General features: G+C 39.4%; 1 protein-coding gene across 4 annotated transcripts; it reads right to left on the reverse strand.

Annotated features, from left to right (window-relative positions):
* Positions 1-1474: 1474 nt before the first annotated feature.
* lnpk (lunapark, ER junction formation factor) lies at positions 1475-17773 on the reverse strand. Of its 4 annotated transcripts, none has more exons than XM_023997915.2 (14): positions 17655-17773; positions 16903-16999; positions 15984-16025; positions 15408-15595; positions 14605-14663; positions 14263-14303; positions 8647-8730; positions 8492-8546; positions 7053-7247; positions 6283-6373; positions 5995-6065; positions 4149-4316; positions 2861-2980; positions 1475-2198 (listed from the first exon to the last, which is right to left on the reverse strand). In XM_023997915.2, the coding sequence occupies exons 2-14, from the start codon at positions 16927-16929 to the stop codon at positions 2017-2019; spliced, it is 1323 nt and encodes a 440-aa protein (XP_023853683.1). In that variant the 5' UTR covers positions 16930-16999; positions 17655-17773; the 3' UTR covers positions 1475-2016. The 4 variants fall into 4 exon arrangements, with proteins under 4 accessions (XP_023853683.1, XP_023853682.1, XP_023853685.1 ...); XM_023997914.2 differs by having other exon boundaries at positions 6283-6388; XM_023997917.2 differs by lacking the exon at positions 2861-2980.
* Between the last annotated feature and the right edge of the window lie 153 nt (positions 17774-17926).

A 17926-nucleotide genomic window follows, 5' to 3' on the forward strand; every position in this document is an offset into this window, starting at 1 on the left:
ACATTTCTTTCAGTTTCACTTTAGTGCCTTTTTGCAAACAGGATGCATGTTTCGGAATATTTTATTCTGTACAGGCTTCCTTCTTTTCAATTCGTCAGTTTTGGAGTAACTGCAATGTTGTTGATCTATCCTCACTTTTCTCCTAACACAGCCATTAAACTCTAAATGTTTTAAAGTCACCATTTACCTCTCCAGCAACTGGGTTAGGAGGGACGCCTGTATCTTTTTAGTGACTGGGTGTATTTATACACCATCCAAAGTGTTATTAATAGCTTCACCATGCTCACAGGGATATTCAAAGTTAGCTTTTTTATTTTTACCCATCTACCAATGGGTGCCTTTCTTTGCGAGGAATTGTAAAACCTCCCTGGTCTTTGTGGTTGAATCTGTGTTTGAAATTCACTGCTCGACTGAGGGACCTTACAATTAAATTGTATGTGTGGTCTACAGAGTTGAGGTAGTCATTCAAAAATCATGTTTGTGAGAGCAAAATTACAAGATTATGTTCTAAATACTGTTATTGCATCAAATGGTAGTTTTATGCAATAGAATAGGGGGTTCATAGAATTACATTGTCTGTGTGAACTGAGATTTGGCCTCTGGGGGCTTAATGCTGACAGAAGATTTACGATTCCTTAGGTGATAAACCTAACAAGACTACATTCCATAGCATGAGTTGGTGTTTGTGTGCTGGGAGGTACCAGGATGGAGATGGCTCCGGTATGGCCACCAATGAGAACAGTCTTTACAGCAGATACGGTCTGCTGTGAATTATTAGTATCTTCCACACATCTGTTGTGTGTCATGTAGACTAAGGGGTTGTATCTTTGCTATAAATGTGTTTGTATCCTTTGTGTCATCTAAGAGTGATTCGTCGACCAGCCATCGTTATCGCAGAGCACTCAATCGATTCACTTTGTGTGTGTTGTATTGACCTGCTCTCTAAGTGGATAAATATTTAGTTTAAGTATAACTCTAACCTGTGTGATAAGTCTCTCCTTATTTGATCATAAAGAAATTAAACACATGTTAAACACTATTGCACAGTCCATGCAACTTATCTGACTTAAGCACAATTTTACTCATCTTTGTAGTGTCTTAAGGCCTGGGTAAGGCCTAAATGTCACAAATTCCCAAACTTATTAGTTCTCAATAAACATTTTGCATATGTCAAAGGTATGCCAAACATCCTTCCCATGAATTTCATGTCAGTAAGAACCAAAACATAATACATATCTTTGGGCCAATCTTGTATGGAATCTCCCACTATGGCACTGCAGTCTACCCTGGAATAATATGAAGTAGAAGCACCCTTCGTCTGGTTTAAATAGTCTACCATGAATTGATTGAGAACATGTTTTTTTATTTAATTTAAAAAAAACATTATTTGGCGTGCCATGTACATACTAATAAAAACAGGCATTTGCAAAGATTGTGTGTGCCGAAAACCTGACATACAAATTAAGCTCCAACACAAAATACATATTTTTTTATTTACTTCATGGCTGAACATAACACAGGCTTGAAAGAAGATATGTGGAACTGCTTCTTGGTCAGAATAAATAATATCTCAATTCATTCTATTCTCACTCTGTAAACAAAAGTTTTGCCTGACTAGGCTTACGATTGAATAAGTTTCAATATTTCCAGAACTGCTGTAAATAAATGTAAAACATGTCTTAACTATTTAAAGAATTACACAATCAGAGCAAATCTTGAAAGACAGACCGGACCTGTGCATTTGGCAAATGTATCCTTTYAAAATAAAAATTGGATTTGGCAAGTCAGTAATTTTGATCATCAAAGTCAATGTACGAAATGCTCTCTTTCACACCTGTGAGAAAAAGTGGTCAATTCTAGATTATTATTTCTAGATTATTATTTCACTTCCAAAGAATATTGTGCATTACAAGCATTTTATGTAAATCCAGGAGCTGGGTACCACATGATTTTTAAACAAACATGGCACCATGTCAGCTGATATACATAGAGGGGAGGGTGGGAATTCAATGTTTTCTACTCTGTTTCCAATTGAGGGACTTCTTGCTTTTCTCCTGGTCTCTCAGGCTCCTCTTCTGTGTGTACCGTCTCTGCGGCCTCTGGGTTCTCTACGTTGGGGTCTGGGGTCTCCTCTGTAGACTGGGCCTTTTCAACTTGAGGCTCCACTTCATCAGAAATGGCCTCCAGCTCCTTCTCATCTGCAACCAGAAGACAGACATTTATAAAGCTTACATTAACAAATCACACATTCATAAGCCACAATAATATATGTACTGTAAACTATTACTGTCAAACTGTCAGAGCAGCCTATTATCAGAGAAAGAGAGAGGGGGGAGGGGGGGGTGAGAGTGACAGGGTTAAATCATTTTAACAGTCAAACCATTAAATCACTAACTTTGTGTAATTACACTATAATAATAATTTGCAGCATGCCCAGCCTGTTAATATTATATACAATGACTTGATCTGCAAACACTGAAGCTTTACATTACTCCGGAATTAAGTTAATTATCAACAACTCTCAGGGTCAAAAGAGTGGGATCAGTACAATGGTCATTTGATGGTCCAACATGAAATAATGCATCAACATCATTGTGTGATGCCATGCAATAGCTTGTTTAGCTGTGATATCAGACAGAATTGTAAAACTGGAATTTCAGTTCAATTCCTGAATAAAAAATTTAATTGACCCAAAATCTGATTGTTAGTTGATTGATCATATTAAGATCGTGATATGATTATGGGGCCAGATGCCACAAGAAGTCAATTTAAATAGCCTTTAATCAGGGTAAGTGATTGGTGGGACTAAAATCATTATTTGTAAGGGGCTGCAAAGCACCAGGCTGTGGTAAGATGGGACCTTTGTGGTGATGGTGGACAATGGCGAAACTGTGCACTGAACTCCATGAAGCAGTTGCTAAAGATACAGTGGGCGCCCTGGTAGCCACATGACTGGTACCACTGTCTTCACTTTGATCAGCTATTCAAAGACAAAGTATAAAGCAATGGTAAATATTAGGATAAAACAAACATTCACAAAAAGACGACAATGCTAAATTGATCATTGAGTTTGTTATAGCAACAAACACTATGCTACATTTACCATGTGGTTTTAATGACCTGAAGATTATGAATTAATGACTAACCAAGTTGGTCACTCTGTCATTTACGTTACTATTGTGGAGTAACTATAATGTTGTTGACCCATCCTCAGTTCTCTCCCATCACAGCCATTCAACTCTGTAACTGTTTTAAAATCACCACTGGACTCATGGTGAAATCCCTGAGCAGTTTCTTTCCTCCCTGGCAAATGAGTTTAGGAAGGATGCCTATATCTTTGTAGTAACTGGGTGTATTGATAAAGCATCCAAAATGCAATTAACAACTTCACCATGCTCAAAGGGATATTCAATGGCTGCTTTTTTTTTTCCCATCGACCAATAGGTGCCCTTCTTTGCGAGATATGGTCTTTGCTCCCTGGTCTTTGTGGTTGAATCTGTGTTTGAAATTCACTGCTTGACAGAGGGACCTTATATAATTGTATGTGTGGGGTACAGAGATGAGGTAGTCATTCAAAAATCATGTTAAACACTATTATTGCATGCAGAGTGAGTCCATTCAATGTATTATGTTTCTTATTAAGCACATTTTTACTCCTGAACTTATTTAGGCTCTGGATGAGCGTCTGATAAATTACAAATGTTTTACAGAAATGTAAAAATAGCAAAATAGTGCTATTCCATAATGTCAAAACCTAAAATTTCACAAATGACTAATTTCAATGACAGGTATTTATATCAACAGGGTTACATGAGTTTCTAGGGCACAACATGTGCTTCAGAAGTAGCTAGAATTCATATAGGATATATCTCAATCGATTTTAAATAAAATCATATTTTCTGGTTCCTCTTAAATTTAAATGAAATTTTTAAAGTTGGGAGCACCAGTGCTGTTAATTTACAACCTGTTCATTTAGAGCCCTGAATAAAATATACAACTTGTTTTACTTTAATGTCAACACAACTTTAATGATACATTTGGGTCCACTTAACTCCTCTGATCTTTTGACCCTTGGATTTGGCCAAGTGCTACATATATAGCTACATATATAATTAGTTCATTTCCAAAGGTAACTCTAGTTACTATACCTCCAGAGGGGGGTGCGCTCTCATCAGTGGCCTCTGATGCCGCAGATCTTTCTGGGGTGGGTGATTCCGAGCGCATTCTCCGCTCAAAGCTAAATTCTGGGAGTCTTGGAGCTTGAGGTCGAGTCTTCCTTGCATGGTTCAGGACGTAACAGTAAGCACACCTGAAAGCTAAACGGTCATAATGTAAGTAACATTATTTCAAAGGCAAGGTGCCATGTGCTTCAACAATTGCCCCACAATTTTTTTTAAGACATGTTGAAGATGCATAACTGCATCTGCTCAATGGATTACCGTTATTTCGATGTCATAGCTTGAGCTACTTTGGTTACAAAAAGTTGGTTGCAACAGCATATTAGAAAAAAACGTATGCCAAGGACATTCAACAAGCACAGCACTTTCACAAATTACTGATGATTGGCTGAGAGAAATTATAAAAAGATTGTGGGTGCTATTTTATTAGACTTCAGTGCAGCTTTTGACATTATTGATCACTGTCTACTGCTGGAAAAACATGTGTTATGGCTTTACATCCCTGCTATATTGTGGATAAAGAGTTACCTGTCTAACAGAACACAGAGGGTGTTCTTTAATGGAAGCCTCTCCAACATAATCCAGGTAGAATCAGGAATTCCACAGGGCAGCTGTCTCGACCCGTTTTTTCAATCTTTACTAACGACATGCCACTGACTGAGTAAAGCCAGAGTTTCTATGTATGCGGACGACTCAACACTATACATGTCAGCTACTACAGCGACTGAAATGACTGCAACACTTAACATGGGTGGCAAGGAATAAGTTAGTCCTAAATATTTAAAACTAAAAGCATTGTATTTGGGACAAATCATTCACTAAACCCTAAACCTCAACTAAATCTTGTAATAAGTAATGTGGAAACTGAGCAAGTTGAGATGACGAAGCTGCAATCCAGTAACTGTGGATTGTAAACTGTCATGGTCAAAACATATTGATACAACTGTAGCTAGGATGGGAAGAAGTCTGTCCATAAAAAAAGCCCTGGCCTTGTTAACAGCACTAACAACAAGGCAGGTCCTACAGGCTCTAGTTAATCGCACCTGGACTACTGTTCACTCGTGCGGTCAGGTGCCACAAAGAGGGACTTTGCAATTGGCTCAGAACAGGGCAGCACGGCTAGCCCTTGGATGTACACAGAGAGCTAAAATTAATAATATGCATTTCAATCTCTACTGGCTTAAAGTGGAGGAGATATGGACGTGTTTTTGTGAGAGGTATTGATATGTTGAAAGCACCGAGCTGTCTGTTTAAACTAGCAAACAGCTCTGACACCCACGCATACCCCACAAAACATGCCACCAGAGGTCTCTTCACAGTCCAAGTCCAGAACAGACTATGGGAGGCGCACAGTAGTACATAGAGCCATGACTACATGGAACTCTACTCCACATCAGGTAACTGATGCAAGCAGTAGAATCAGATTTTTTTTWAATGATAAAACTACACCTTATGGAACAGCGGGGACTGTGAAGCAACACAAACATAAGCGTAGACACATGCATACACACGATAACATACGCACTATACACACACGTACACATGGATTTGTGTTGTAGATATGTGGTAGTGGAGTAGGGGCCTGAGGGCACAAAGTGTGTTGTGAAATATGTTATGAATGTATTGTAATGTTTTTTTAATTGTAAAACTGCCTCAATTTTGCCAGACCCCAGGAAGAGTACCTGCTGCCTTGTCTTCAGCTAATGGAGATCCATAATAAATACAAAATACAAAGCTGGCAGCCAAGCACCAAAGGGCAAAGTAAATGCAGTGTTTGACAGGTAGTGACAGGAAGTAGTATTTCTCCAAATCTTACCAATATATTCAAATTCCTCTTTTAACGCCATGCCATTATGGGAGAAGCACTGCTGGCATATAAGAGCATATCTGGGGATAAAAGAGCATACATAACAGTGAGAAGAGATCAACCTTGAAGTTGCCTAGATGCAAAACTGTTAAAAGGAGAACTCCAGTAAAGGTCTACCATTTAAAGCTGTATGTTACAGTGACCGTCACAACTGACGAGCACAAAATAGTGAGGCCAAACATAGAGAAGCACATCAGTAATGAGGTCATTGGAAATGCTTTGGACGGAAGTACAGACCTGTTCTGAGGGCCATCTCCCACAAGGTATTCGATGACTCTGTCCACAGCACCTCGGTCTCGAGGTAAGACGGGTCTAGCCAGGGGTGGGCCTGGGGGGTGCATACCTAACATTATAGCACATCATAGGAACACAGTGACAATTAGTGCTTAGTTTAGTTTCTACACATTTTAATACTACAGCCTTAAAAAAAACTACACGGGCTGGTTTTTAAGTTTTTAACAGGTTCCTCTTGAAAGGTAAGAATGTAAATCACCCTTGTTTAGTGCATAATATGGCATTTAGTTTTGGGATACATAAAAGTATAGGCTATAGAAAATAAGCTCAAGTGTTTTAATAATCTACACTGGAATCCATTAACAACCTATAAGCAGCTTGGAGGGCTACATACAGTGCTAAGTGAATGCCTACACACCTCTTGCAGTTTTCACATTATGCTGCCTTCAAATAAAAACATTTAAAAAAGGATTACATTTGTCAGCTGTAAATCATTTTGAATAAGATTCTACCAAGTTTGCACAACTCTTAGGGTAACAAAACCATTCTTTTTTTATCAATTGCTAAAACTGGTTTGGTTGGGAACCATTGATGGACAGCGATATTCAAACCTTGTCTCTGATTATCAAGCAGATTTAAGTCAAGACTGAGATTGGACCACTCATGAACCCTCAACACCTCTTGGAAAGCCATTCTGGTATGTCTGTGGCATTACAATTTTTGCAATTGTCCCACTGAAAGATAAAACTCTATCCTATTAGAGCTTTACTCACCCATTCCTGGGACAGGGGTGCAGGGTGTCATAGGGGGTCTCCTCATTATGGTCTGCTGGGCGACCGCGGCAGACAGGCCTCTATCCGGGGGTCCTCCTGGGGGCCCACCTGGGGCTGAGTGAGGAAGGGGACCCGTAGGGGTGGTTCCAGCGCCCATGACAGGGGGCCTCAAGGCTATGTTGCGTTGACGGAGTTCTGAAGAAGAGGGACATGTAGAAGAGGTATTCTTTCTCAAAATGGAGACACTACACAAATGGTTCTCAGAGTTAAGGCATTCTGTTTAATTTGCATATCTACGGCAATGTGGGTTGAGGTACAGGGACATTTTCTTGCCATGCTCAAGGGCACAACGGCAGGAGATGGCATCTAGGATTTGACACCAGCAACCCTTGGTTGCCGGCTCACATTATGCCAGATATTTCCTGTCTGATTAGGGATTCAAAACGGCAACATTCCGATTGCTGGCCCACATCTCTAACGGCACATTTCCATGCAAGATTTACCCCAGTGTTTTACCCAAAAAGTTCATGCTTTTCTGTTTCCATCTACGCGGGCCGGCACCCGTGTCTCACTGGGCTATGGCTCCTGCTCTCACTTGGGGCCAAAGCGGGGCCACTAGTACTTTTTAGCCTGCATTTGCATATCAATGTCTAACTAAAAGTTTCCACCTCCTCACAAAGAAACTGTTTTGATTATGCAGAGGTGGTTAATTCTGCTCTTCATAAGTCCTCACTGTCAGCTCTAGCTATGGAAATACAATTTCCCAGTATAACATAAGGGTGTATACACTAGTGGGGTGGGCAGACTTTTTGGCTCAAGGGCCACATCGGGATTTCGAAATTCAACAGAGACGAAAAATGTTTTTGTTGTTGACCGATTTGTTTGTCAAAATCTATTTCTGTGCCAGAAAAAGTGCAGTTATTTAACCTTTTATTTTACATTGGTCCATTATCATTTCTACATACTTTCTATTAAGTTTTAGACATTCAAGAGAGGCCTGGACATATATTAATAATAACAACAATTATGCCCCCCCCACCCTGAAAAAAAACAGGGTTGGGCTCGTAGTTTGCCCAACCTTGCAGCATAACATCAAGACTACCTGCCGCCCCCATTGATTGAACTGAAGTCCTCAAGGGGCATTGAATAAACAACAATTCCCACAAGCGCTCACTCAATTATGGTCAACTTATTTGTTAATTGACTAAACGTAGAGAAAGAGAAGTGTGTGACTGCTCTCCTGAATGTAATCAATTATACAGGACTGACAGCTCAGGCTCACACCGTGAGCACATGAACAGATCAATTCTATGTAACCTAGTCAACCACAGGAATTATGTGGTAGCAATCAAAAGGTAAGTAAGGCATTTATAGTTTCACAATCTTTGGTTTTATGCTTGAATACAGAAACACAACTAATGTAGAGAGGATGCCTTCACCTTGGCCCGGTCTAGGAGTCATCTGACCTGGCCTGATTGGCGTGAATTCCATTTCCTTTCAAAATAAAATAAGAATCTCAGATCAATTCATAATTTAAATAAATAGCAGATTAAGTCATTGGTTCGTTTAAAAAAAAAACAGATACTGTACTTACCACTTTCTTATTTGCTTCAGGATCAAACTTCTCAAGAATTAACTTGGCATTTTTGTAGGTTTCAGTCTCCATCACCTCTTCCAACTGTAGAAAAAAAGTTTTAAAAATTAAAATCAGTTAATATGGCTGCGATATGACAACAGCCAGTGAAAGTGCAGGGCGCCAAATTCAAACAACAGAAATCTCATAATTACAATTCCTCAAACACACAAGTATTTTATACCATTTTAAAGGTAATCTTGTAGTTAATCCCACCACAGTGTCCGATTTCAAAAAGGCTTTACAGCGAAAGCGCCACAAACGATTATGTTAGGTCACCGCCAAATCACAGAAAAACACAGCCATTTTCCCAGCCAAAGACAGGAGTCACAAAAACAGAAATAGAGATAAAATTAATCACTAACCTTTGATGATCATCAGATGACACTCATAGGACTTTATGTTACACAATACATGTATGTTTGGTTCGGTAAAGTTCATATCAAAAAATCTCAGTATACATTGGCGCGTTATGTTCAGAAGTTCCAAAAACATCCAGTGATTTTGCAGAGAGCCACATCAATTTACAGAAATACTCATAATAAACGTTGATCAAAGATACAAGTGTTATACATGGAATTGTAGATCCACTTCTCCTTAATGCAACCGCTGTGTCACATTTCAAAAAAGCTTTACGGATAAAGCAAACCATGCAATAATCTGAGGTCGGCGCTCAGAGCCCAATCAAGACAAAAAGATATCCGCCATCTTGTGCAGTCAACAGAAGACAGAAATAACCTTGTAAATATTCACTTACCTTTGATGATCTTCATCAGAATGCACTCCCAGGAATCCCAGTTCCACAATAAAATGTTTGATTTGTTCGATAAGATTTAATTGAAAATAATGTCATTGTAGATGCTTTTTTCATTAATTAGGCTATTCTCTCTTGAACCATATGTCTGTCCTCTAGAAACTCAAGGACAATATGGACATAGATATACAAAAATAAATACAAGTATAAATGACCAAAGTTACCACTGGTAAATTACTGGTAGCTTTGCAACCCTAGCACAGCAAATCTTTTGATGACCTTCTTAAATCCACAAAAGCCATATCTAGGAAAACCAAAGTTCCAAAGCCTAATATAGTATATATGAGGTCATAAAAGAATTTGAGGTGATTCATATGTTGATGACCTAAAAAATATTTGCTGGTCTGTAATGAGGAGGAGCAACCAGGCGCTGCACTTGACGCATTTATGAAACGACTTATTTCAGTTATTAATAAGCACGCACCCATTAAGAAAATGGACTGTAAAAACAGTTAAATCCCCTTGGATTGATGAGGAATTTAAAAATTGTATGGTTGAGAGGGGTGAGGCAAAAGGTATGGCAATTTTGTCTGGCAGCCCAACTGATTGGCAAACAGTACGTACTGCAAATTCTGAAATCATGTGACTAAACTAAATGAAAAGAAAAAGAAACTACACTATGAAACAAAGATAAATTATGTAAAGAATGGCAGTAAAAAGCTTTGGGGCACTTTAAAATTACATTTTGGGAAAAAAGCCAACTCGGCTCCTTCATTTATTGAATCAGATGGCTCATTCATCACAAAGCCCACTGATATTGCAAACAACTTTAATTACTTTTCATTGTCAAGATAAGCAAACTTAGGGATGACATGCCAGCAACAAACGCTGACACTACACATCCAAGTATATCGGACCAAATTATGAAAGATAAGAATTGTACTTTTGAATTCCATAAAGTCAGTGTGGAAGAGGTGAAAAATGTTGTCTATCAACAACGACAAGCCACCAGGGTCTGACAATCTAGATGGAAAATTACTGCGGATAATAGCAGACGATATTGCCACTCCTACTTGCCACATCCTCAATTTAAGCCTACTAGAGAGCGTGTGCCATCAGGCCTGGAGGGAAGCTAAAGTCATTCCGCCACCCAAGAATAGTAAAGACACCTTTACTGGCTCAAATAGCCGACCAACCAGCCTGTTAGCAACCCTTACTAAACTTCTGGATAAAATTGTGTTTGACCAGATACAATGCTATTTTACAGTAAAGAAATTGACAACAGAATTTCAGCATGCTTATAGGGAAGGACACTCAACAAGCATAGCACTTACACAAATGACTGATGATTGGCTGAGAGAAATTGATGATAAAATAACTGCCACATGACTGCACCTGTATATAGCCCATCTGTAAATAGCCCATCCAACTACCTCATCCCCATAATGTATTTATTTATTTATCTTGTTCTTTTGCACCCCAGTATCTCTACTTGCACATTCATCTTCTGCACATCTACCATTCCAGTGTTTAATTGTTATATTGTAATTACTTCGCCACCATGACCTATTTATTGCCTTACCTCCCTTATCCTACCTCATTTGCACACACTGTATATAGACTTTTTCTACTGTATTATTGACTGTGTTTGTTTATTCCATGTGTAACGCTGTGTTGTTGCATGTGTCGAACTGCTTTGCTTTATCTTGGCCAGGTCGCAGTTGTAAGTGAGAACTTGTTCTCAACTAGCCTACCTGGTTAAATAAAGGTGAAATAAATTAATTAATACAAATTGTGGGGGAACAAGTCTTGTTAGACTTCAGTGCAGCTTTTGACATTATTGATCATAGTCTGCTGCTGGAAAAACCTGCGTTATGGCTTTACACCCCCTGCTATAATGTGGATAAAGAGTTACTTGTTTAACAGAACACAGAGGGTGTTCTTTAATGGAAGCATATCAAATATAATCCAGTTACAATCAGGAATTCCCCAGGGTAGCTGTTTAGGCCCCTTGCTTTTTAAAATGTTTACTAACGACATGCCACTGACTGAGTAAAGCCAGAGTTTCTATGTATGCGGACGACTCAACACTATACATGTCAGCTACTACAGCGACTGAAATGACTGCAACACTCAAAGAGCTGCAGTTAGTTTCAGAGTGGGTGGCAAGGAATAAATTTACCCAAAATATTTCTAACACTAAAAGCATTGTATTTGGAACAAAACACTCACTAAACCTCAACTAAATCTTGTAATAAATCATGTGTAAATTGAGCAAGTTGAGATGACTAAACTGCTTGGAGTAATCCTAGATTGTAAACTGTCATGGTCAAAACATATTGATGCAGTAGTAGATGAGATGGGGAGAAGTCTGTCTATAATAAAGCGATGCCTTCTTAACAACACTATCAACAAGGCAGGTCCTACAGGCCCTAGTTTTGTCACACCTTGACTACTGTTCAGTCGTGTAGTCAGGTGCCACAAAAAAGGCTTAGGAAAATTGCAATTGGCTCAGAACAGGGCAGCTGGCCCTTGGATGTACACAGAGAGCTAATATTAATAATATGCATGTCAATCTCTCCTGGCTGAAAGTGGAGGAGAGATTGACTTCATCACTACTTTTATTTATGAGAGGTATTGACATATTGAATGCACCGAGCTGTCTGTCTAAACTACTGACACAGCTCGGACACCCATGCAGACCCCACAAGACATGCCACAAGAGGTCTCTTCACAGTCCCAAGTCCAGAACAGACTATGGGAGGCACACAGTACTACATAGAGCCATGACTACATGGAACTCTGTTCCACATCAAGTAACTGACGCAAGCAGTGAAATTAGATTTAAAAAACAGATTTAAAAAACACCTTATGGAACAGCGGGGACTGTGAAGCAACACAAACATTGGCACAGACACATGTGCGCGCACACACACACACACGATAACATACGCACTATACATACACATGGATTTAGTACTATAGATATGTGGTAGTGGTGGAGTAGGGGCCTGAGGGCACACAGTGTGTTGTGAAATCTGTGAATGTATTGTAATGTTTTAAAACTGTATAAACTGCCTTAATTTTTCTGGACCCTAGGAAGAGTAGCTGCTGCTTTGGCATCAGCTAATGGGGATCCATAATAAATACAAATACAATAACATGATAAACACTAATAGTAAATCATAGTGGAAATACCTTACAACAGGATTTTAAAATAATTTTTCGCTTATAACATTATCCTAGTGGTTTCATTTGTTGTAACCGAAAATATGTAGTCAGTGGAAGAAGGAGACCCGTAGGTGTGAAGTAAGTAAGGCAATTCTGATTTTGCAAGCCAGCAATATGGTTTGCAATTCAACTTTGCATCAGGAAAACACCAAACATCGTTAATTGTTAGCTAGTAGAAGATAAATAATAACATGCACCAAAATCGGTAATGGAGTGTGAAAATCCATCAGCCACAATTATTGGAAGTTATTAGACATGACAGAAAATGACATCCTCTCCATGCTTCCTGCTATAAATTTACAGAGAATCGCTAATGGAGCGCTTCATGGAACACAGTCTCTCTGCCAATTAGCCTGTATTGATTTTAGATTATTTCTTAACACTGGCAATTAGCTCACTGCAAAGTGCTCTAAGAGCTCAATAAAGGCTTCCTAAGGCAGGAGACTTCCATTGTAAGCTTGAGGCACCTGTGCTCAATGTCTGCCTGCTGTAGCAAAGAGCCTCCCTCTACTAAGGGAATGGGGTAGGAGATGGGGGGGGGCTAAATTTTAAAAAGGGGTGTAATATGCATAGATCAGCACAAATGACATCAATGCTGATCAGTGTCTCCTGACCCCTCCTGTCTCAGCATCCAGTATTTATGCTGCAGTAGTTTATGTGTCGGGGGGCTAGGGTCAGTTTGTTTTATCTGGAGTACTTCTCCTGTCTTATCCGGTGTCCTGTGTGAATTTAAGTATGCTCTCTCTAATTCTCTCTTTCTCGGAGGACCTGAGCCCTAGGACCATGCCTCAGGACTACCTGGCATGATGACTCCTTGCTGTCCCCAGTCCACCTGGCCGTGCTGCTGCTCCAGTTTCAACTGTTCTGCCTGCGGCTATGGAACCCTGACCTGTTCACCGGACGTGCTACCTGTCCCAGACCTGCTGTTTTCAACTCTCTAGAGACAGCAGGGGCGGTAGAGATACTCTTAATGATCGGCTATGAAAAGCCAACTGACATTTACTCCTGAGGTGCTGACTTGCTGCACCCTCGACAACTACTGTGATTATTATTATTTGACCATGCTGGTCATTTATGAACATTTGAACATCTTGGCCATGTTCTGTTATAATCTTCACCCGGCACCCCTCATAGCCTGGTTCCTCTCTAGGTTTCTTCCTAGGTTTTGGCCTTTCTAGGGAGTTTTTCCTAGCCACCGTGCTTCTACACCTGCATTGCTTGCTGTTTGGGGTTTTAGGCTGGGTTTCTGTACAGCACTTTGAGATATCAGCTGATGTAAGAAGGGCTATAGAAATAAATTTGATTTGATTTGAATGCGTTTCAAAGGTTAGAGCGCATGCGAGTTGTGCAAGGAGCTCCTGACACGATTCAACACTTAGGGCTATTAAAAGGGCAATCAGTGAAAGAGTCGTTGTGTCATTAAGATATCAGCTCTCGATCAATGACACACTTACTTCAAAACACTAAGGGCTGGTTTCTCCATTGAGCATGCTTTTTAGGCCAGGACTAGGATTAATGTGTCCAGGAAACCAGCCCTGCCCTGAACGAACCAAAATTATTGGAATAAATTAGATATAAAAATCTACACTTACGATTTTTCTTTTTTCAACTTTTAAATCTTCTAGTTTGTCATCTGAAACAAAAGTGACGAGGAATGCGTTGAGTATTTGTCATGAAACATGCATTTTCAAACATCTGCATTTTAAGAGACATTTATATTGATAAATAGTTTTAGTATTATCATTATTTTTTACAATTGGACATTTACAATTGGATAGACTTGCAATTCAAAACAAGATAGGATTCTCTTCTTTACATTAAGTTTATCTTATGTGTGTAAAAACAAAAATGGAGAACAAAGTTACTTTTGTCCTCCAAAGATGGGGGTGGTTGATGGGCCAACAAAAATGGAATAAAAATAAGAGAAGCCTTACTGTTTCTTTCTGTTCGCTTTGAGAAAAGGAATAACAGCAGCTTCCTCATAAACCACACTCTGAAAAGCAATCAGAAATATTAGAATGCAGCAGAAACAGTCTTCCATTGTTGAATAGTTACTCAGAAAAGCAGATCAGAGAGAGCATCACTTTCTGTGGTAAAGCATTTTGTGATCAATGGAACAAAACAGAAGATTCTTCACTTTGAAGATTATGTGGTGGAACTTTTACATGGCAGGACATTTTGATGACCTGAAAGAGTAGTATAGGCCTACATATTGAAAAGTTACTTTGGCATTTGATGCACAAAACCAGAACAGTTGTGGAATAAGAAAAACTATTGATTTAAACAAATATAAACATCTATGTCTGTGCTTGGAAGATTTCATGTGAATGAAAAATGTGGATGCTCGGCATCTCCTCTGACTTATGTGCCCGGGGTACTTTTGAACTGCCAACAAACATCTTTACAAAGTAGGCTGCAGGCACATAATACTATACATACTTAAAAGGGGTAATCAGGGATTGGTGCATACATTTTGATATACTTTTAAATAAAGGATATATAGYCATTGATTCTTGAAGAATACAACTTTCTTATCAGAAACCAAAATATAAGCTTGTTATACACCAATGTTTGTAAATAATGTCATTTCAAACAAACACAGTATAGCTATAAAACATGAATTTGAGAGTGAGTACATTCCTCCAGTCCCATGAAGAGCACAACTTCATTGTTGTTTGAATCCCAGATTGCCCCTTTAAGGTTATGTGTGGCAGTGGACAGAGTAGGCTTTACTTACAATATAGGAAATATAAATAAGGGCAAAGTCATCACGATGCGTCCTGTCCATTGTTCGGGGAGATAGCAGAAGTAAACACTTATGCAAGTAATAAGATAAAGCACAGATGAATACAGAAGCAGTCTTCCCACCCACAACTTCTCCAATCTCTGATTCTTCTCTCTAAATTCCTCAAGGTCCTTAATATCCTGAAAAGACAACAAAATGCCATGACAAGTATTAAAAAATATATTAAAAAAAGATAACAGGTAATAGTTGGATTATAAGAATTATGAAATGCTTGGGTAATGCCTTATGCTACATTTAAAAAGGGTTTATTGTAGCATTCTAATTCTTCTCTAAAAAGTATAACCTCTTTTCTAATATCTGACGGTCAATGTGCTGGCCAAAGTCAGAGTTGTGGACATCTGCACCTGTCACTAAAAGATCAAAACAGATCACTGCCTGACTGATAATTACAGACGGATACAAGATGAAGCTCATGGACAGGACTGCGGGAGAAGCTTGGTGCTGTGAACACTTTTTTGTGTAATGTTGAAAAGTAGGGCTTATAGCAACATTTAACCTAATACTTACCTTGTCAATGCCTTCTAGAAGTTCCACCGTCGTTGGTTTAGCCTGTTTGAAGATTGTATACAATTTACTTCTGAATCACTCAAAATAAATGGCTATGACCAGTTGTGTGTGCTGAATGCAATGCTTTTTCTCTCTGAATGATAAAAAAAAGTAATTCATAGATATTATAAACATTAACTTCAACACATCATGCAAGCCCTCAAACGCCAAAAACATTGGCTCAATTCCATTCTGACACTAGCCAGACAGTACAGTTCAGTTGACTAGTCAGTGATGTAGGCTACTTGATTACGTTAAACTGAAACCTTGAAATGCTAAGGGAGCATTGGGTTGGTAGCTAGCTAGTTAGACAGTGGAGTAGTCGGATTCTCCAGATTTATTCAACCCTGTTTTATAAGCGCAGAGATCGACTCTACCACTTGAGCATGCTTTTGCTGCACAATCAATGGTGTGCTGGGCTTCGGGCAAGAAGGTTGATGGCTTGAGACGCACTTCCTGCCTGTTTCATTACATTGGTGTCAGAAGTGGGATTGGAGCTTGCATCCACTACAGTGTGTGTGCTTGACTGGTGAGCGCATTCCTGTAAGACAGCGTCCTATGAGGTCTAACGCAAGGACACGCTCTTTGAGAGGGAGTTGTGTAGGGACCCTGGTTTATAAGCTTGGATATCGACTGTGCCACAAAACGATGGACCGCTGGCCTTCAGGCCAAAAGGTTTGGGGTTCCCGCTTCTGACACCAATGCAATGAAACAGGCAGGGAGTGCAGCTATAACCCTCAACCTAATGCCAAAAAAGCATACCCAAGTGGCAGAGTCGATATCTGCGTTTATAAACCAGGGTTGCTAGAATACTTTGGATTATTATAGCTAAACTAGYTTACGCTACTGTTACGGACTTGTTTAACGTGCATATAGTTACCTTCCACCGGGAAACAACAGCGCCCATCTCTGCAGAATGTATTGGTGTGTCCCGACCCTCGTCTTTGTCCACTCTTTCCTTTACGTTAGCTAGCTGCCTAAAAGTGTTGAAACGTAAAGGTAAGACATAGCTTGCTACCTAAACAATAGCTCAGACGGCTAGCTAGGTAAGGTTACAGAATGGAAAGTGCAAACGATAGCTAGCCCATTCAGATGGTTCTTACTGGCTATAAAGTAAAAATTCATGAAGAACAAAATTTACTCTTTGGTCTTAATTTATGGTTATGGTTAGGCATACGGTTAGCAGTGTGGTTAAGGTTAGGTTTAAACTCTGATTTTAAGAAGATGCATTTTATAAATAGTCAGTGTACACTTTAGCCATAATTATGACTTTGTGGCTGTGGTAACTAGTGAAAACCCCCATTCAGAGACAACAAGTCGAAGCTAACGCTAAACAGCCCTGACATGTTCCATTGAAGCACCTGAAGGAAAATGCTCATTGTTGGCCACGACTGTGACACGTTTTTGTAATCCTGAGTCACTCAACACAATTGTATAGACTAAAGTAACACTGTAGATTGATGCCTGTGACAGCTCGCTAGCTGACATATAAACTGGCTAGCTAGCTAGCATAATATTACTAGCAGCATACGCTAGCACGTAACGTTAGCCTAACGTTCGTGTGTTAAACAGACAGGCCTAATCAGTTTCATTCTTAGGCATAATTGAAATACATCAAAGTCTGCTACTTACGGTTGCTTGATAGCTATTTCACGTTAGATTGGTTCGTGTCATGCAAGAAAGAGTCAATAACAATACGGGGGGGGTCGGGTTCTTCCTCGTCTATTTCTCCCTCTCCTTCTATGGTAGAATGGCGGTCCGCGAACAAACGTTTAGGGTGCATGCCGCCACCTACTGTGCTGGAGTGTGTGGTAATCATGGTTTACTACACTACATACAGTAGTCTAGCTACATCAGTATAAAATAAAATAAATACAAGAAAACCTAAACCCTCCTACCTAATT

This window comes from Salvelinus sp. IW2-2015, linkage group LG12 (assembly GCF_002910315.2).
Source record: "Salvelinus sp. IW2-2015 linkage group LG12, ASM291031v2, whole genome shotgun sequence".
Lineage (NCBI taxonomy): Eukaryota > Metazoa > Chordata > Actinopteri > Salmoniformes > Salmonidae > Salvelinus > Salvelinus sp. IW2-2015.